This window comes from Vicugna pacos, chromosome 11 (genome assembly GCF_048564905.1).
Source record: "Vicugna pacos chromosome 11, VicPac4, whole genome shotgun sequence".
Lineage (NCBI taxonomy): Eukaryota > Metazoa > Chordata > Mammalia > Artiodactyla > Camelidae > Vicugna > Vicugna pacos.
The window spans coordinates 88,200,333-88,223,058 of record NC_132997.1 but is presented as its reverse complement, the minus strand read 5'-3'; the positions used below and the strand labels follow the sequence as shown (position 1 = coordinate 88,223,058).

Below are 22,726 nucleotides of genomic sequence, written 5' to 3'. Positions count from 1 at the left end.
CTGGGAGAGGGGTGAATGGGGAGTTACTGTGTAATGAATATGGAGTTTCAGTTTGGGAAAATGAAAAAGTTCTGGAGATGAACGCTGTTGACAGATTAACAACAATGTGGATTTGTTTAATGACACTGAACTCTTAAAAATGGTTTAAAAGTCAATTTTATCTCAAAAAAACTGAAAGAAAAAATAGTTAAAATCGCATATTTTGTTATTTATATTTTATCACAATAAAAAAATAAAATATTTTAAGAGAAAAGAATTCAATACTCCTTCCTCACTTAACAAAATGCATTTCAAAAGATGTAACAGAAATGTTCCTTTCCACTTGCCAAACGAAATAATAGATCTGTAACATTAAAATTAGTTGCTAACTAGTTGTTCATCTTGATGACAAATCTTTCTTACAAAGACAATTATTAGAAAACTAAAAGATATTAACAAATTAAGAATAGATTATTAGTATACTGTAACCACAACCATGTGTGTTCATAATCTCACTATTTTAACTAAGAAATAAAGATTGCATGAAACAATACAATTTTGTTATTTTCACAAGTTAATGCTGAGGTCCCTAATGGTAAGTGGAGAATGTGGATAAAGGCAAAATTTAGAAGGGAACCGGCATCATATAAAGATGGCGAAAGTTACTCCAGGCCTTCGTATGATCACACCCTGGAAGAGGGTAGTGTGAAGAAGGCTTGGAAACTTGGAAATACTAGTTTACTGGACTACTTACCAACAGGTTTTTCACAGACAAGGCCGTCTGCCATAGACGTACAAGGGTTAGCTTTTAGGCCCGCCACGGCAGCCCTTTCGAGATAAGCACAGAACCCAGAATCATTTGGTTCACCGGGAAGCCACTGCAGCGTCGTGTTTGTAAATGGAGACATGTCTTCCCAGCCCCAGTAGGATATGTTGATCTTGCGTAAGCCAACCCAAGGTGATACTTTCTGTGAACAACAGCAGAAGGGGCATTTCAAAACAGTGAGAGGCAAAACTCCTGCATCCTATCCCTTAGCAAATAATTATCATTAAAATTTACACTGGAAAATATATAGAACTGCCTTTCTAGTGACTTCTAGTACCAAGGATAATTAACAATTTCCAGCACACCTTGGAGAATGATGTATAGTGGAACGCTATGTTTAAAACATATATTTTATGTTTAGTGACATGACTAGGGGTCATTTATTTAGCCCTCGTGAACCTCAGTTTCCTCTTCTATAAAATGGGGATGTCTGATATAAATACCTGTTACTGCTACTTCTGCTGCCGCCACTATTACTACCGCTACTACCAGTCTGATCAGTCACAAAGTCAAGAATCTAAAGCTAAACTGCCACTGTACGCACCGGAGAAAATAGAAAATAAAATTCAACAAACAGTATGTAAAGGCTGAGTGAAGACTTCATAACAGGTTCACAAAAGAACCAAAAAGAATATCTCTCTCCTGGTTCAGATCTCTACTAATACACTAGGAATTCTGTGCAGTTTAAGATAAATTAATGTCATCTACTTTCAATATTAAAGAGATCGATAAAACTAACAAAATTTTTGACTCTTATGCCTAAAATTTAATTAACAGAGGTTGACCAATGCCACAAAACTAAACAGTCCTAGTGCTCTCAATATTTCAAAAGTAGCTTGAAAACAAAATACATTCTGTATTTATTATCGTATTTTAATCATTACTCACTTTTTAAAATGTTATTCTAATGAGACTGAAAAAATAGTAATATATTCTTGCCCCAGGCTACTCTCTTTATACATCTTTTTCAGATGACGAATATCTCTATCTTTTTCTTTCCTTATTTCTGCTTCAGAGTAATGCTTTTCTTTTTGAGATTTTGGTGTTTTTCTTTTTCTCTAGCTTTCTTGAGGTATAATTGACAAGTGAAAATTATATGTATTTAAGGTGTACAATGTGATGCTTTGGTATATTTATACATAGTGAAAAGATTACTACAATCGAGCTAATTAACATACTCTTTCAAAAAACCAGCTCTGGGTTGGACTGATTTTTTCCTATTGTTTTTTTTAATCTCCCAGAGTCTCTTCTTATGGCTGTGTTCCTCTCATGTGCTATAATCTCTCACCTGCATTTCTTAGCTTTTATAAAGATATTTTTGTGTGTGTCTGAATGTTTGGTGAAATCAATGTTTCTGTGAGGGAATGAGTGTTGGAAACTCTCATTCTATCATCCTGCTGACATCATTCCTAAACACTTCTACCTTACATACACATAATAACATATTTTTGTTCTAAATTACCAAGCCAATAACATTATAATGCGAAGTGGTTTCAAAAGTGCACATCCTTTTTTTTTTTTACATTATTGACTATCAGGGTAGAGAAAAATATGTCCCTTCATCTAAGTCTTTAACAATATAGAAATAAGATGTATATCCAGTATGTATTCTAAATATGTTATACAAATGACCCTAGAGGGCTTATAAAGAAGCTGTAGACCTAGAAATTTATAGTGTATAAATGTAACAATTTTCATACAGAAAACACTCAACAAATATTTCTTAGATACAATTAAAGCAATATGAAACAAGGAGGGTACTACACACAAGCAAGGCCATTAGAACAGGGACGGTTATTTTCCAACATCCAATTCCTGAGACAGAGCTAGGACTTAATAAATATTATTTCTAATTATAAAAATACGCATGCTGCTTTGCCTCGTGATCATCATATATTTCACACATTATGCTCAAAGATATTTTGATGACAAAAAAACTATAAAATTTTTACAGTTTTTGATAATAACAGCAAGAATCAATCCAACGTAGATATTTAAGATTAATGACTCTGCTTTACATTACAGCAACTCTGCCTGTATTTCCAAACTATCTATAGTAAAGACAAGTCATTTAAAATGAAATATTCTCTAAATCATCATGATAAGAATCTGCAAGGAAGGAGGGGAAGAGAAAAATAAACAGTTGATAAAACATTAAAAGTAACTATTACTCAGTAAACGAACTGGACAGTTTAAAAAATGAGAGATAAATTACTATATTATGAAAATTTACTGCAGCAAAGCATAAATCACTGCAACATTTCATTAGCCATTTCCGGTAAGTAAATGATCATTTGACCCAGGATACCTCTTTAAAGTGCATGAATTTGTTGACTTTTATTTCCCAAGGAAGGGTTATCTTAAGTTTATACAACTGCAATGACTCAGGATATAACTCATTTTATATAAAGATATGCTAAATGGAATGCCACCTTGCAGAAGTTTTCACCTTTGAAATTTTGCTAAAGCTCAGCTTTCTAAGGAAACAAAACATTCTTCATTTACAGGGCAAGTTAGTCCACAAACTATTGAATCTAAGTTCATCATACATCCAAAATATTTATTAGTCCAATATTTATGATTTATAATCATAAGCAAGAAAAAGATGAGCAACTTACACAAGACATCTTGAAATATGCAACTTCTAAAATAGTACATTTTAAGGTTATAATAAGAAAACTAAAAATAATATATTTTAAACAAGGGAAGAAAGCAATAGAACTCTAATGCCAAATACTAGTACTTTCCAAAATTCAAAGAATGTTGATCTACCAATAATAAGTTGTTTATAAGTGATACACATTCAGTGGAACTAATTTCCAGATGTTCACTGGTAACTGTCCCTCAATTTTGTAATTAAAGAAGAATTCTTATACTTTGTAGTATAAGAATATAAACAGATCTTAACTTATGTCGGATGCTCCAAAGACTAAAAATCAAACTTTCCAAATATACCTTGTCACACTTTTCTAAAATATTTTTAAAAATCAATAGATCTCTCCTACATGACACCACTTACATCTTATCTTCCACCATAAGGCTGGTAGCTCTCAAGCAAGGCAAATTAAAGAGAAAAAAATAAAGGCATTTCCCTGGCCTCCTTACAAATATCTTCATGTGCTGGCCAACTCAAAGTCCTGCAAGAGTTAACCAGGGCATTACTCTAGGAAACTCTTTAAATCCACATTACTGGTGAGAGATCCATCCTCTGCCTTCATACATCACCCTGAGTGTGTCTACCACTGCAATTGTCACCCTTCGCTGTAACTGTGTTTGTCTTTCTCCCCCATAAGCTCTTTAACAACAGTGATTGTTTTTGCTCTCTATATTCTCAGCAGGCAGTAAACTGAAGGTGCTCATTAAATGTGCACTAAATTAACAATTAGCCCATTCTTCCCAGAAAAGTAGCTGCAGTTCACACAAAAAAATGGTTTTAAAGATCAATTTTTCATAAAAATTAGTTATTAGAGCTTTTTCTCTACCCTGTCTATTAATATCAAGCATATAAGAAATCTTTTTGACAGTCAACAAGCATCACATTGTGATATCCATGTGAAAAATTTGAGTATTTATAAAAACTGGGGATATAATTATCAATTTTATTCATGATAGAGAAGGGCCTTGACTCTACAGATATAAAATGGCATTAGAAATTAAATTATCTGCTGATATTCATGAGAAATATACACACTAATATCACCACAAAAATTATGATAGGCGGTAACAGTGAACTGAATGTTCATACAAAAATTTCAAAAGGGTATGTGTTTAAGTCCCTCTAATTTTTTTAACATTTATACAAAACTGATCTTAGATCACTGTTAAAAAACGAAATGCTGGGGGTAGTGTATAGCTCAAATGGTAGAGCACATGGTTAGTATGCACGAGGTCCTGGGTTCAATCCTCAGTACTCCCACTGGAAAAGTTAGTAAATAAATAAACCTAATTACCTCCCTCCTCCAAACAAAAAAAAAAATCAAATGCTTATTCCCCTGTTATTAGCAAAAGGAAAATCAGTAATATAAATTCTTATTCTTTACCATAAATCAGAAATGATATTAAGAGGAAAAAGGGCCTAGTACAATTAGTGAGGGGGGTGTGGGGAAGAAGGGGAAGAAAGGCTTTGCAAAATGGAAAAATTAAAATACTAGTCTTGGGTAAATTTTTTTCTACAATCAATATCAATATTAACTACACATCAAATAAATTCTTTTAGTTACCTAAGAATTCTTTAAGTAATGATTCCTGGAAATAGTAGTAATAGCAGTAGTGGAAACAGACATACAAAAATAACAATCTTTAAAATGCAAACAATGATAATAATAACTTCAGTAAACATTCAGAACTAAAATTTATCTGTGTTCTTTACATGCAATATCTCCTTTATTTCTCAAAATAAACATACAAGGTAGCTATGATTATTATCCCAGTTTAGCGATGAGGAAATCAGGGCTGGGGAGGTTAACTAGCTACTAAGTTGTAGAGATAAGCGTGTCCAAATCACATGCTCTCCACAATTTTAAGACCCTGTCCTCAGTGCTGCTTAAAAAATCAGTTATACCCAGAAGGTGTTACTTAACCATTTCAATAGCAAACAATTGGTAATATTTGCTCTTGAAACGTTTTCAAGCCAAAATCATCTCCACTGCCTGTACAGAGTGGAGTTCTGTAGTAGAAACAGACCATTTGTCCAGATAAAAGCCATAACCTAAAGTCAAAGTAAAGTCATCGAGATCTGATCTAATACAGCTTTCAAAGCAACAGTTAAATTATAGGCACACCTCCATCATTTGTATAGAAATCATGCCACTTTGTGCATTATTTACCACAGAGTGTCTGTGTGTGTGTATACACCTTCAACATTGACCAAACCCGTACACACCCCAGATTTGAGGTATTTATTATTGGTTAGCTTTATCATGTATCTATATTGAGTTGTAATTTTGTTCTTGAAACAAAATACAAAAATCTGCAATGATGCTATGACAGTTTACATTATATCAGTATATTTCAAGTACATACATGAACCAAATAAGCTTTCAAAACTAGATTTGGTAAACTAATCCAAATCTCCTACTTATCTATTCTTAAGAGTTGACTATATTTTTTCCTTTTTTTTAATTGACATATAATTGACATATAACATTAAATTAGTTTCAGGTGTACAAAGTAATGATTTGATATTTATATACATTGTAGAATGATCACCACAGTAAGTCTAGTTAACTAACATCTGTCACCATACATAGTTTTCTTGTGATGAGGACTTTTAAGATCCACTCTCTTAGAAATTTTCAAATATGCAATATGGTATTATTAACCATGCCGTGCCTTAGAGCCCCATGACATTTATTTCATAACTGGAATTTTGTCCCCTTTGATCTCCCTTCACCCATTTTGCCCACCTCCCACCCCCACCTCTGTCAAGTGCCAATCTGTTCCCCTTATCTATGAGCTTTTTTTGTTTGTTTGTTTGTTTTGTATGTTTGTTTGTTTTAAATTCAACATATAAGCAACATCACAGGGTATTGAAATCTTGCCATTTGCAACAACATGGATGTATCTTGAAGGTTGAGTGAAAAAAGTCAGACAGAGAAAGACAAGTACCATATGATTTCACTTATATGTGGATCTAAAATAAAAAGAAACCAAAACAATATATACAATTATATATTGCAATATATATAAATATCAAATCAGTATGTTATACATCTAAAGCAATATACTGTCAATTATACCTCAATAAAAAAAAGGCCTCAAGACATTTCAAGTAAGTATGTGAACTAAATAACATATTTCAAAACTGTATTTAGTAAATTATTTCCAAATCTCTGACTTAATTTGTTCTTAAGAGTTGACTATATTTTAACATCCCAAGAACAGAAAATAAATACTGTGAATTCCTATTAGAAATTTATCATAAAATGATATTTGATATCATTTCCAAGGAAATATTCCATTTTCTATGGAAATATTTTCCATAAAACAACTCTCTGGGAAACGGAAACTGCTCTCAAGTGCTATATGTTCCAATATCTTCCACAAATTTTAAAAATAGATTTAATTTCTGCTAATCATTTGTATATTATTTCAAGCAAATGTATACCTAGAAAAATAGCATAATTCAAAAACAAAACCCACAATATACACATGCAAACACACTCACAAAAAAAAAAAATATATATATATATATATATACGTATATATATATATATATATAAATATATATATATAGCCAGTATGTTGGTCTAGTGGCTTAACTATAAGGGACATCCCAAGTTACAGAATAATTAAGATTCAAAACAAATTCTTAAATTATATGCACAAGTTTTAAAGTATATTTTTTCATATGAGATGACTTCTTGGTACGATAATACAATGGTTTACTGAGCAACACATGAGATGAGTAATTTAGAAAATCTTATTACCAAATAATACACATAGAGAATGAGTCCTCTGCCGGTTCACTTTTGAAATAAGTTTCACTTTTACTTCCAAGATTCAGTAAAAATAATGTAGTAAGAAAACCAAAAGGAATGAACCATCGCCAGCAGTTACAGGGTTGTCAGCAAACTTCCACAACACAAACAAGTACGGCTGTTACCTGCTGTGTATACTTTTGTATTTCATCCAGTACAAATTCTACTTCTTTTGATGTCGTTAATGAAGCAAGATTTCCACTAAGATTATAGCAATAAAGTTTTGCGTTGTCATAGTTTTCTCTACTGGAATTGACTCTGAGACAAGCATCCCCAATATGATTCCATCCTTCTCCACAAAGATGAGCTAGTAAAAAAAAAAAATTGTATCTTATTTTTAGATTACCAAAAAGCACGTGTATTTTTCAATTATTTCAGAATTTTAAATACAACTTCTGTGTTTGTTTAAATAATTTAAGAACAAAAAATGTAAATATATCATTGTAATATACTAAATAAAATATATCTAATAGCTTGGTGAAGAATGAGAAGATCCTAATTTTTTTTTTAATTCTTATATGTAAGCTGTGGCTCTGTAACATCTGTTAAAATGTGTTGACCATTTGTAGATTTTCTGTGTAAATCTAACACATTGGCACATGGTTTCTCAGCAAGTACAATCACTACTACATTTATGTCCCAAAGTCCAATTTCATAACATAAGATCATTTCAACAGAAAAATAACCAGCACATAACAAAAGCAATTTCAAAGTTACTCCTACAAGTGTAGCTAATTGTCCTCTAAATCCAATTTCCATAGCCCAGGTGTATTATTTTGATATAATTGGGTTCTTTGTTTCTTTAATTATAACTGTGGGGAGAGAAGTCTCATATCATTTATGTTCAGTAAAGAAGCTATAAGCTTTTCTTTCTAATATTTACTTTTACATAGCTATTCTGGTCTTTCTAAAATTTAAACATACCATTCAGTAATAGTGGTTTATCCTCAGAATCCAAATTGAACTTAAAACAGTGCCCATTTTCTAAAACACAGACTTAGAAATATAATATAAAGCTATGCTCTAATGTGCATTAATTAACACTGCAGTGTTTCATTAACACACTGATCTAGGAAGTTTGAAGACATTTTAGTTCCCATATCATACTAAATATATCAGTGCCTCTTGCCCTTTCAGCCTTGAATGCATTAGTGCAATCTTTATGAAATTATTCTAAAGCAGCAGTTCTCATTTTGGTCTCAAAATCCTTTATCTCTTAAAAAATATTGAGAACTTCACAGACCTTTTCCTTATGCATTTTATCTCTATTGGGTTGACCATATTTAAAATTAAACTGATCATTTTAAAATATATTGATTTATTCATTTACAATTATAATTTCAAAATTTATTACAAACACACTCTTCCTGTTTCTGGGATGTCTTGCTCGCCCCTTTATGCTATATACAGGCCTGACGAAGATATATCATTAAATTTTCTCCTTGAGAGAGAGTAGCTGACAGTTCAAATTAGGCCCCAAGCATCAAAAAATTCAGATGGACTGATGAATGAATAGAGGGATGGATAGACAGGGAGATCAAGGATAAAGCCAAACAAAATGTTTATTGTAGAATCTAGGGTGTGGGTATTGGGTGTCCTCTCTATATAATTCTTTCCATTTTTCTATACATTTGAAAACTGTTATAATGTTGGAGGAAAATATTACAACTTAAAATGAGTAGCATATTCTATTTCTTTTAATTATAGTCTACAAAAAACAAAATAGTGAAAAGTGTGGCATTGTTTTACATTTTTGCAAATCTTTAATGTTGGTTTAATATAATTGTATTCTCGTATCTGCATCTACATTCAATCTACTGGAATCATATATCACGTAGCCTTTAGGAAACTGCATAGTAAACCTATAACAGAATAGAGAATTGCAAAAGCAAATAATATCTTTGTATTATTACTTGGAACCTCAAGGACCCTCCACAAACAGGGCACTCCTGTTCTTTAATAACTGCTATCCTATTAAACTAGGTAATGATAATAACACAGTGCTTGGACATAGTAACCCCTCAATAAACTGAAGTCATTTAATAAAATTGTTTCAAAAACCTTTGTTTTCATTCTCAGGCCACACATATAGCAATTTTCCATGTCTTCTGAAATCTAACCTACCAATTCACTTTAAGGAAACAGTGAAAATTTTTGTTAATTACGGTTTTTTCTTTCCTTAATCAAAGAAAGATTTACATTATTTTGTGCCTCCTTTTGTTTTTTTTTTTTTAATAAGATCAAAAATACCTGGTTGATAAATCATACAAATGCAAACAATGCACAGGCCTTCGAGGTTAAACTAAATTACAGCGGAACCAAATGTTTTGATGTTTTAGGCTTTTGTACTATTGAGCATCAATTCAGCTTTAGAGTTAAAAAGACAGCAGTTAATTTTTTAATAACTTTAGTGAGATAAATTCAAATTGCCAATTTTATGTGCAATGAAAAATGCAATTCACAAATTTTCATGGAGGAGTGCAACCTTTATGTAGACTGCTGTCTGTTTAGAACATTCACTTCCTTGAGACAAGCTGAATGGAAACCAAACCATACATATCCAGCTGGTTGCTTAATAAATATGAGCACAGAACAAGGTAAGTTAGTGCATAATAAAATATTCTATTCTATTGTATTTATTATTCTCCAAAATAATAGCGTGGTCAAGAGGAACTTTTACACCAAGCCAAAATATTTCCCCAGGCAATGAGTAGATGGGTACTATCAAATATATCTTCACTATTATTTCCCAAATTTCCATTGACAATCAAATTCCCTTCCTACTGAAGTAATATTCCTTTAAATATTTTATATTAAATGTTTTATAAAATATTTAAATATCTTTATATTCCTTCAGTTAAATCTTATTTTAGTCCAAAACATTTACTTTGTCTTTTTGAAGAGACATTGTAGGAATCTTCACTGACCTTCATGCTGATTTTAGAATTTAACACTTAGAAACTATCACTTTCAATGTTAGTGTCATCTCACTATTGCTTCTCAGATTCTGCCCACTGCATTAATATTTTCTAACTTACTCAAAGTGAACATACAGGCACATATCACTATTTAAAAGCTTTAAACGTCAGTACATAAACAAAATTCCAAAACTTCAATGGTACTTTTAAAGACAACCTAATTTTATTTTATTACATGAATTTATGAGGAAGATTAAAAATCTGTGATGGAATTTTCCAACACTTTCTAGAATTATATAGATTTAGAAATTTTTCTATGAAAAAAGTTTGAAAAACAAAAAAACATGGGATAGGGACAGGTCAAAAAATGAAGAGAGATATAACTCCCAGTTACTAGTCACCTCTGTCATTTATAAGACATGCAAATTTAAGCAAGTCTGTGTCTTAGCTTATCTATATAACAAGAAGATAAAACTGGCTAAATATCTATATTACTTTTTGATTTTCTGATTTTCTTTCATATTCAAAGGAAAAGTACTTAGGGTCTACTAAGAAGAGTGTTAACTCTAAAAAGTAAATTGAAATTGTTTTTAAAATGAGCTTTGGATTGCACAACTTAGAGTCTCATTAAATCATATAAGAATTATTATAAATATTAACATTTATAATAAAAAGTTATCAGTAAAAAATCATTCCTGGAATTAAAAAAAAATAAAATATACCAAAATATTAACGTTGTTAGATCTGGATACTAGGTTGAGTACTTATTATTTTCTATGTTTTTAAGAAATAATTTTTTTTAATTGAAAAAGATTCTGATCAAGTCAATAGCACAAAAAACCTTGAACATCTTAAAAGAATTCTAAGTGAACACACAAACTTTTCTTATAGAAACAATGCTACCATTACTTCAATATTATCGTTTCTTTGCTACTGATCTGATTCTAGAAAATTGAATGTTCTTCCTAAATGTTCTTTACTATAACGGCATTCGTCTGCAGACTGTAACACTCTTGTATCAAACTGAAATCTTTACCTGGTAAAGCCTGGCACTCTTGTTGTCGCTGATCCCACTGACAATTCAAGTTTAGGGAACAGCTTTTACAGCTGGTAAGTTTGTTACAAATCTGCTCATTTCTCACATGACATTTGGTGTAGTTTTTCACAGACTAGAAAATTAAAAGATAAAAGCACGTTATTTTTCACCTGTGTACAGCAATGACTCAAATCTCAGAGTATACATAAATCACCTGGTGAACTTTAGAATACAGATTTCAAACACCAAATCCAGTTCTACTGAATCAGAATTTCTCTTACTCATTTCTTTATTTAAACAAAGGTCTTGGAATTACAATGTGTGCTTACTGAAAAAAAAATGTGTAAATTACACCATTTGAAACAGAAATCATGTAATGAAAACCTTTTCTACTGAATCTGGTAACAGGCTTCCAATTCAATAAACAAAGCCAATGCACAAAGTCATTCCTCTTAAAGATCACAAGAAAGAATTCTAGTCCTAATGAAACTATCATGCAAATCCCTGGGAATGAAGCAGAAATAATAAGCAGTAAAAATTAAAGAGACGTTTTATCAAAATCCAGTACAATCTAAAAATATAAATTATTTGCTCAATAACTCAAACTAATTTTACTTCCACAGACACCAAAAGATGGATTTGGTTCATTGATGTTTTTCCTGTACATATTTGTCCCATTTCCTTTACGGAGGCTGAAAAGAACCTGCAAGTTACATCTTGATTAATCCTACTACACAATGTAATCATATTTCAACTAATTTCAGATCTAAGAGGTTAAAGGTCCAAGTCAAAAAAGAAAAAATAGGCAACACAGGACCTTTGGTGACAGTTCCCTACGTATACCAAGGCTTAGCTATTTCACATGATATCATCAATACCTATGATAAAAACCTATCTCATGAAAATCAGATTTTAAAATTTTGGTATCAACTCTTCCCCTGACTCTTTTTTTGAGAAAAAACACTAGGAAAAAATACATGCTGCATCCTGACCCCACTTCCGTTTTTTTTCTCGATAGGTATACATTCTTACCTTAGGCTTCCTCATGCAAAGGTGCGAAATATTTCTTTTCAACCAAAAAACTTAACAGTTAAAATTTACCAATAACTATCCTACATAGAAAAATGGCTAAAGCATTTTTATTCTCTTAGATCATACTTTAAAATGTCACGCACCAAACATTTATTTATGAAGGACTACACTTTCCGACAGAAAATACATCCCAGTCACCTCCGTTTCAAAGATGTCAATTTCTTTTAGCGCGTATTGCATCTACTATAAGGTGCCAGATTAAAAGTCCATAGATACTAATGTTTACCTCACTTGAAAAAAATCACAGAAGATACTGTTTTTAAATCTTAAATTATACTACGACTCTTATTCAACCACCATTTTCATTAGGAATATATAATCTTTCTAAACATTATTTTCTGATTCAAAGCTTTTTGTTCTCATTCAGCATATAAATCTTAGTACTATTCATGAGTATTACAGTTACAAACATTTGTCAGCTAACTGAAAATAAATTTACTTGAATAATCTAATAAAGCAACCTACAAAAAAGACAAGAGAATGACTAAACCTGTTAGAATAAGAGAAAGAATAACAGCTTAATGCCAGTCTTTAGAATAACAATGTTAACATTAGAGTCACAATCCAAATCACTCCACTGCTCTTCATTAGTAACAGTATGATCATTTATTGACACTGAACCAGTACAATATACAAGATTACATTTTGGTCACACATAGGGCCAATTTAATCAATGACAGAAGAAAGCTGACTGCTACTTTGAAACATGGCTAGCGTTTTTTGGCCTAATGAACCAGACGCACATCAGTAAACAGACTATGAAGAATAGCAATTACCCTACTGATCTTCATTCTAATTTATTTATATGTAAATTTAAAATGAAAATCTGTGAGAAGTAACCAAGTTATTTGAGCTATTAGAGCGCAAAATATTCAACTTGCAGTAAATATGACTAAATAATGAAATAGAATATCAATGGACATCATTTACACTCAAATCTCATAGACCTTTCTGTATCCATTAGCATTTGGTTCACTTTAATCACCAGACATTCCGATTAAACTGTCCAAAAGACACATTACATCAAAGTCAAAGTTACAGATGAGGACCATCTGTTCGCTAATGCTATCTCACCCAGTGCTTTCTTTGTTAACACATCATCATCAAAAATAAACTATAAAGCAAAAAGCCACTTCATAAAATAAATACTTGATAGCAATTTATACAATAACAACTTTTGAAATATGTGTATTTTCACTTAGCATCAATGTCTAAACACAAATCAACTCAGGGTTATCCAACAAAGCTGTAAATAAAATCTGCTACAATTTTTATCTAATAAATTTCTCCATTTTAGTCCCTATTTCCATGTTTTATTTTACTTAACTCCTGTTTCCATATTACCCACTAATATAACTCCCATTAGATGAACATTCTGCAAATATAAAAAATTAATTCAAATTTTCAAAGTAAGTCGTGTCATATTAACATTAAAACTCGAATAAAATTGAAGTATATTATTATCAAAGCAACTTATCTCACTGAAAAGTATATACCAACACAATATGTGTGAAAACAGAAAGGTTCAATCTGATGAATCAATAATTGAAAATTACCTTCATCTTAAGTTTTAATTATTATTTTAAAATAAGAGTCATAAAACTTTAAGTATTCTGAAATATGACTGGTTACTGGAGAAAAATTTTAGATGATGTAATAAAAAATTTTACTTAGTTCTCAAACTCACTTTTCTTTACCTTCTGCTTCTGCCTGGTTATTTTGAAAAGCAAGTGGATAATTTTGTTGATTAATAAAAAATTAAGAAAAAGAAAAAATAATATATATTTAGTTGAAAATCTGTAAGCACACTATTTAGTTATTTAAGCTATACTCCAACAAGTGAATCTTTAATCTGACTTAATATAATTTTTAATACTTTAAAAAATTTTCCTTCAACTTATTGACATCTAAAAAACACTGGGGCATTTTGCTGCTACCCACTTCACAGTTTAATTTTTGCTGCTCTTAATCCATTTTAATCTACCATCAATATTAACTTCATAATTTTTTCAATAGCCTACCTAAAATAGGGTCCTCAACAACAACACTATTTAAGTTTTGAGCCAGATAACTATTTTTGGTTGGAGGGCTATTCATTCACCATAGGATGTTTAGCAGCATCCCTGGCTTCTCCATAGTAGATGACAGTAGGAGCCCCATAGTTGTAGCAACCAAAAAACACACACTGCCAAATGTCCCTTTGGGGGACAAAACTGCCTCCAAGAACCACAGGTCTAAAGGCAAATAAAAGGGAAACTACCACTGTCAATACTGTAGTTAAACTTATAAACAAAGTATATAAACAAAACACTGGACCATACCACTATCAGTGCATGTCTGACAAGAATCCCATGTAAATGACTTCGGTACTTACCTGTATAATCCTATTTCCTATTTCCATCAGCACAGAAGAAACATTTACAGTTACAGTCTTTTTTAAAAATAAGTTTTGAAAGAATTCTCCAATCTCATCCATTAAAAATTACTGGATTCAAAATGGAATCTAGACTGACAAATTTGAGCAACAAACTACAGGCTGGATTTACAGCATATCAAGAAGTGAGTGATTCCCTACATATCTTCTAGATACCTTTTTTTTTTTTTGAAGTATAGTTGATTTACAATACTATATTAGTTTCAGGTGTTACAACATAGTGATTCAATATTTTTATAGATCATTATAAAACAATGGCCATATGTTCCTGTTGCATGCAATGTATCTTTGTTGCTTACCTGTTTTATACATGTTAGTTTGTATCTCTTAATCCCATACCCCTACGTTGCCTGTCCCTACCTTCCCTTTTTTAAATGTCTTGATGTGTAAACTGCTATTACGTATAAACAACGTTATTAAATGGTAAGCTAATGATTATAAAATAGCCACGTTAGCTGCAACACCATTTACCCCTAAATACTAACCATACTGCAGTTACTGTTTGCTGAAATGCATTTCTTGTCATCACACCATTGGCACCCATTTGTATTGGCAGTACAGCTGGCACAATCTGCATATCTGTAACATCTGTCATCAGAAGCAGCTGCAATACAAATGGGAAATAGAACACATTAGGATGAAAAAGAAAATGTCACATTTCTTAATTCACATATGTTTAACATCTGTTAAGAATCACTAAGACATTTTTAAACCATAAATATAACCATCAATAGCAAAATAAATTCTTCAACATAAAGTCAATTTTGTAGTTTAATTGGATTCACAGAGATTTAGATACCTCTTGCACTCAATTATTTAATCTACCAGGATCCTACAGCCATTTAGAAGCTACACATTATGCAGGGGAAAAAGATTTAGAGGTATTTTACTGAACAAAATGTATTACTATACATCTGAACAAAATGTATTACTACACATTTAAAAGAAAACGTTATAAAAAATACTCAATATATTTATCATTCTTGATAATGACATTTAAGACATATGACTTACTATGTAGATTAGCAAAACTTGAAAATACATTTGTTAATTATAGCATCAAAAATGTATAAAAGCCTCAACCATTTAAAGAAAATTGAACAATTTTTATCCAAATCATTATTCATAACGACTTACAAGTAATTATTCATAAGCTTGATTTATTTATACAATATTTTATAAGAAATATTAAACTAGAACATAACATCAAAATTCTAAGAAATTTTTAACTTAATGGTCTGGCTTGGCAATAATTCAGGAAGGAAAAACTACCAAATGCAAAATACGTTACTTCACTTTATTTCTTTGAAGAACACAATACATCTTAGAAAGGACATATCTGAAAGCATTTTTTACTTACATATGAAAATAATTCATATATATATATATATAAAACCATGTTATATTTTAAAATGGATATATAAATACTACATACAGAATTCAAAAAGAAAACTAAAAATTGCTAATAAAGACACTAAATTATTAATTACTGCTAAAGTCAAACACTAGAAGCCCTAATTAGAGGATCATGAATTTTTAATTTCTGAAAGCTACTAACATAATTCGTATAAGCAGAATACACTTCTACTGCTAGCCAAGGAGAGAAGCTTTGTGACAAAAAAGGGAAAGAAAGAAAAAATATTACCTGTTTTTGGAGGACACTTTGCTCTAAGAATATTATTAGTATTCCCAGATTCCCAAGATTCACAGTGATTTTTGTTCCAAATACATTTTATCCCTGGACCAGCATTTTTACAGAGTTCTTCATCTCTGAAAGCCTTGCAATTCGGAGGCTTGTATACAAGAATATCATTAAGGAGTACACTAGAAAATCCTCCGAATATATACATGGACCTATTAAAGATAAAACAAGAATCTCAAAGAAACAATATTAAGAAAAGCCTCTAATGTATATAAATTTAAATATACATTTTACATTATATTATCTAAGTAGGAAACAATTTTTTAGAAATATATATAGTAGCTATACATGGATAATAAGATACGCTTTAGAATTGCTACCAAGAATTATAACTTTTGAATACAAAGAATTTAAAATTAACTATAGAGTTCTTTGTATAGTGTTTTACTATCGTCTTATAAAGTAAAACGACCAAGAGTAAAATAATCAAAAAGATTTTCAAAATTTCAATTTGGGGGAAAAAAAACCAAAACTGAGGCAATTACTGAATTAATACTACCAGTGCCAAAGAAATTTGGCATGCCTCAAAACAGCCTAACTTTTATCTCTAAAAATGTTATTAAAATAATAAAAGGAAAAGGTCACAAAATGCTTCAAGGGTATCTTTTATTATTTAAAAAAAGAGTGAAGTGAAAATCAACCAAACACAATTTTCAACAGAGAAGCCTAGAGGTTTTGTTTACACTGAGCTCCATTTATTCTAATCTTCAAAGCCAACTGATATCAGTACACAGTTTCACTGTCATTAACTTCTGACTGCTTTTACTGTCATATTGGAAAATTTTTACATAAAAAGAATGATGTTGTAATAAAACGAACTTATAAAAAATGTCAGTATGAACTACAAGTTTTAAGCTAATGAATGATCTAGCCGATTGTTCACTGTCACTTGAGTCCACATTAATGAATTTTTACTATAGAAATAGAAAAATCATACTAACTTAAAGAAGGAAGGTAATTTAATGATCATCCAGTCCACATTCGCAGTGGCTATAAGGGTGTTAAAGGCCAGAGAGGTTAAGAGACTTGTCAAAAACCACACACTTGGTTATGGCAGAACTAAAATGTGAATCTAATTCTTCTCACTTCCCTTGCTCTCCTTAATAGAAATATGTGGCTAGCTTTCTGTCACTTCAGTCTGATCTTTTTTAAGGACACCATTCATGATCTGATCTCTAGAAAAGGAAAAAAGACAGGATGACTTCTTTTTAACGAGTATCTGAAGTTTTATCTCAGTATCTTTCCTTCGACTACTCTTCTACCCCTTAAATAAATTTAAACAAAAAAGAACAAGGTATGTAGTCGATGAACCAAAATTTACTCTGTGGTAGAGTAGATATACAAAATCCAATGAGATTAAGCACAAGTGATAATTTTTTTAATGAATAACAAAATATGTGGGTAGTATGACGGATAACTGTACTTCTTTTACCCATTAATGACAACTGCAGAGTGTCCAAATCTGTTGACATCTCTATGAAGATTTGGTTTCGGTAGTATTTTCCATTCATCACAAGCTGGAAAAATGAACAGCAAAACAAAAAAGGAAACAGAAGAACAAATTAAGACAAATATTATAAAACAACCATTGGCCAAATAAAGATACAATACTTAAAATTAGGAAGCATTTCATTAATTTTTCATGACCTACAATTTAGTATCATTACTGAGCTAGCATTATTCCTTAAATAAAAATAACCTCTGCCTAAAATTCTCACAAATAATTTTACATGTATGAGACTAAAGAAAAGAAATTAGGTGTACTTTATACTGAAGGATGGTTTCAGTGACATATTTTATTAAATAACCAAGGTTCATATAATAAAATTCATGAATGGCAACTGGGCAAACCTATCAGAAAGTTAAATCACTAAATCAAATTTTACATGCATGCATAGAAAATTAAATGGAATATATAGTACTTAGTAGAAGAATGCCTAAAAACGGAATCTTCAAAATAAAATATTTAAATCACTTTAGCGGTTTGATATTTCAAAGCACTAGTTTTCATTTTATGTAAACAAGCATAGCTTTAGCAACAAAAAAGAGAACTAGAAAAAATGAAAAACCGAAATAATTCACAAGCTATAAAAAAGGTTATGGAAAGAAAAATGATTACAGAAAACTGTTTATCATTTCAAAATTACTTCAGAATTGACACATACACTAAAGAGATTTTGAGATGCTGAATAATTCAGTGTTCAGTGTCTAGCAACAGTCTCAAGAGGGAGCTTTAGATTTTATCATCGTAGGCATACCATATCTCAAGGCAGGCTTTGGTGTTTAATATAAGCACACAGGTAACAAACTTTAAAAACAAATTTTTTTCATGTTTTTTTGGTAACTTAGAAGCCCTTTTGGAACAAGAAAATAATCTAAAATACAGTTAGGTGTAAAAGTTAAAGTTGTAATGAAATATTTGTTTTCCTATGCAAGTCATCATGTCTATTACATTAAGAAATAAAATAATGTATTTGGTTTTAATTGAATTTTATTACTAGTAAAGATCAAAGGATTACAAAAACCAAAATCATAGTTTAGAAAATTAAACTGGAAGACAGGGAGCAATAAAATACCTCGGAAGTTTTATCTCCCGCAGTGCATTCCAAGGTACATAAATCCCTCCAAAAGGGGATACTCCTCAGTTATAATCTTTCTCTTTAGCTCACAAAGTACATTTGCCTATTAAAGACTCTCAAAAGACAGAGTACAAAAGCCCAGAAGCCTAACTTCATTTAACCCAGTGTTTTCCCAATGTTTTATCCATAGAAGAACTTTTCACATAACACCTATTAACATTCCCCGGAGCCAATGCACTGAAGATCATGTTTTGAGAAATATGGCTACAGGTGCCTACACGTAACATTCACAGCCTATCAATTTTACATGTTATTGTTCACTTAAGAGATGTGTATTATATGCATGTAGTACTACAAAACTTCCAAGGTGCTTTCATCTACATAACTTAAAACAGTCTTTATGAGAATCTAGTGGGGTTGACTGAGCAGATATTACCATATGCTAGAAATGAAGGATGAGACCTGGGAGAAGGTAAGCAATGTCCTTAAGGCCCATCAGATTACCTTTGTTTCTCTATACATTATGTTTATGAATGCTTGATATTATATTAAGTATATGGAAGGGATTCGGAAAGATTATTCCCATTTGGAGAGAATGGGTGACCTATAAAGGGCACACATTTTGAAAAAGAAAGAGATGAAAATGTTAGAGACAGCCAACGAGTTAGGGCAGATAGATTTTAAAGCATTCCACTCAGTCCCAACATACACACACACCCCATATGGCCACTGATTCATAAATTCTGTGTTGAATATAGTATTTCAAAAACAGAATTCTTCTTCCCTCCTCCTGCCTGACTTGTCTTGAAGGTCTAACTCTACAAGCCACTCTCTTTGTGGAAAAAGAACATTTTTTTCAGCCTGCAGAATAGTCTAAAGAATGGTATTATAAACACCTATGTACCACTCCACAGATTTGTGAAACCCAATATTTTACCATGTAGATTTTTTTAAAGAAAGAAAATATTACAGATATGATTGAGGCTCCATGTGTATGCCCTTTCAAATTCAAGTTGCTTTATGTCTTCTGCCTTTGGACGCAACCACTATCCTATATTTGCATATCAATGGTTCCATATTTACGATCTATAGAGTATTTTTGTAGGTTATAAAATTTTATATTAATATAAGTGGCATCATACTGTGGATTCTTCTCTACCTTATTTTGTTCAACCTACTGAGTTGTTTTTGTTTTTTTCACTATTCTAATCATTTTTAAGTGAGTAGTTGAGTGACGTTATACATTTACACCTGTGTGCAACCATCATCACCATCCATCTCCAGAGCTTTCTTCATCTTGCAAAACTGAAACTCTGTACCCCTTACACAGTAGCTACCCATTCCCCTCTCTCCCCAGCCCCTGGTAACCACTATTTTACTTTTTGTCTATAGATCTGACTACGCTAAGCACCTCAAGTGAATGGAATCATACAGTATTTGTCCTTTCAAGACTGGCTTATTTCCCTTAGTGTGTATTCAAAGTTCATCCATGCCCAGTTTATGTCAGAATTTCCTTCCTTTTTAACCCTGAATAATATTCCATTGTATGTATACACCACATTTTCTTTATCCATTCATCCATAGATGGATAATTAGGTTGTTTCCATATTTTGGCTATTGTGAATAATGCTGCTAGGAAATTGGGGGTACAAATATCTCTTCCTGCCCCTGCTTTCAATTCTTTTATAGCATATACCCAGAAGTGGAGTTGCTCGATCATATGTTAATTATGCTTAACTTTTTGAAGAACCTCTATACTCTTTCCTATACAGGCTGCACCATTTACCATTCCCACCAGCAGTGCACAAGGGGGCACAAGGGCTCCCATTTCTCCACATCCTCAGCAACACTCATTGCTTTCTATTTCTTGATAATAGCCTTCCTACTGGGTGTGAAGTGGTATCTCACTGTGGTGTTGATTTGCATTTCCCTAATGATTAGTGATACTGAGTGTCTCTTTATGCCCTGATTGGCCATTTGTACATCTTCTTTGGAGAAATATCTATTCAACAGAAAGCTTGTAGATTAACCTGGTCAAATTTATTGTTTTCCTTATGATTTGTGCTTTTTATTCTTAACTCAAGATTTTAAAGATAATCTCTAATTTTCTTCAAAGAATCTACAGTTTGGCTTTTCCTATTTTATCTTCAATCCATTTGGAACTTATTTGTGCATATGTTGCATGGATCTAACTTAATTTTTTCCATATATCATATTTCCCAGATATTTCTCAGTTTATTTCCATTTACCAACTGCCAAGAACCATTTTTTGAACATTTATCCTTGACCCACTAATTTGTGTCTCATTTGATTTCTGTACTGCTGTAGTGTTTAACTGTACTTGTTTTTAATTAAACATATATATGTGCAAAGTTTGAAAGGCAAATAATTTCACAAGGCTCATCCCAAAAAAGTCTCCTGCTCCCTATCTTCCAAATGCCTAGCCAGAATCATAGAGGGAAGTGCTTTAAATTTCAAGTGAAAAACTAGAGTTTGCTTTTGTATTTACCTCCTTATTCTAAACGGCATGCTCAGTTCTCAGTTTCAGATAACATCCCGGACTTAACTTCTTTCAAAGATGAAGGCATACACACATACTTCCCTTCCCTCCATCCACTCTATATATTTATATTACACTTTTATTTACAATAATATTCAGTATTTATTATATGACATTATTCAAACATAAGCCATGTAGCATACCACAGTTACATTTTCTATTCCCGAACAACTTTTTATTTTCTCTGCAAATAATTTTTAGCTTAGTTTTTATATCACTACTGCTAATTCATCTCCAGCTCTTTATCACATATGTACATCTCTTCTCAATATTTTTTAATATATCAAGGTATCTGGCAGTTTCATTTACTTCTTGAAGACATCCCCTCCTAAAACGCCACCTTTCTTCTCCCATCCAAACTTACTGCTCCCTAGGCTTCTGTGTCATCCTAAGGATTCCCTTCCCATCGCCTCTCTGATATTTACTCTATTACTTGGATTTTAATTTTTATCAATTTTTAAAAATTTAATTAATCTCATATATCAGCAGGAGGCATAATTCTATCATTTACAGAGAAAGTATACATTGGAAGTAAATTTTTGAGACCCTGCAATTCCAAAAGTGGTTTTACTCCACAGTGATACTTATATGATTATTTGATTGTGCTCAGAATTCTAACTTGGAAAGCACTTTTTAGATATTAAAGTTATTACTCTAATGTCTTCTGGCTTCCAGGACTCCTTTTGCAAGATCCTATGCTATTGAGTCCCATGACTTATCTGGACGATTTCTTTTCACGCTATATAAGTTTTTAGGATCCTCTTTCTATTTTGACCCTTTATTCTGGGCTCTGCTGTAAGTCTTTTGTATCTATTTTTCTAGGGCCCAGGGGGATCTTTTATTCTGAAAAATTCTACTTACTTGAAACCTGGATATTTGTCTTGAATCATTCATCTGGTAATTTCCTCCTCATCTAAAAATTTGTTCTTTATTTCTGCAACTTCTGTTACTCAAACATCCAATTTTCTGGAATAATCACCTAAATTTCTTATCACTTGTGCTTTTTCATCTGTCCTTTGACTATGTCCTTTTGGGACATATTCTTAACCTTATCTTCAAATCGTCTATTAATTTGTTATCATCCTAATTTTAATTTCAAAGAGTTTGGTTTTTGTTCTCCA

The 22,726-nt window shown here is 31.5% G+C and overlaps 1 protein-coding gene across 5 annotated transcripts in view; it reads right to left on the bottom strand.

Annotated features, from left to right (window-relative positions):
• ATRNL1 (attractin like 1) overlaps nucleotides 1–22,726 on the bottom strand; it is a 626,998-nt gene that overhangs the window by 479,432 nt on the left and 124,840 nt on the right. For all 5 annotated transcript variants that reach the window (XM_072971947.1, XM_072971950.1, XM_072971948.1 and 2 more), the window contains exons 11-16: nucleotides 17,899–17,983; nucleotides 16,410–16,618; nucleotides 15,250–15,368; nucleotides 11,239–11,371; nucleotides 7,410–7,591; nucleotides 734–947 (exon numbers count right to left, since the gene is read on the bottom strand). In XM_072971947.1, the coding sequence (XP_072828048.1) occupies nucleotides 734–947; nucleotides 7,410–7,591; nucleotides 11,239–11,371; nucleotides 15,250–15,368; nucleotides 16,410–16,618; nucleotides 17,899–17,983 (942 nt within the window). The remainder of the gene's footprint in view (nucleotides 1–733; nucleotides 948–7,409; nucleotides 7,592–11,238; nucleotides 11,372–15,249; nucleotides 15,369–16,409; nucleotides 16,619–17,898; nucleotides 17,984–22,726) is intronic.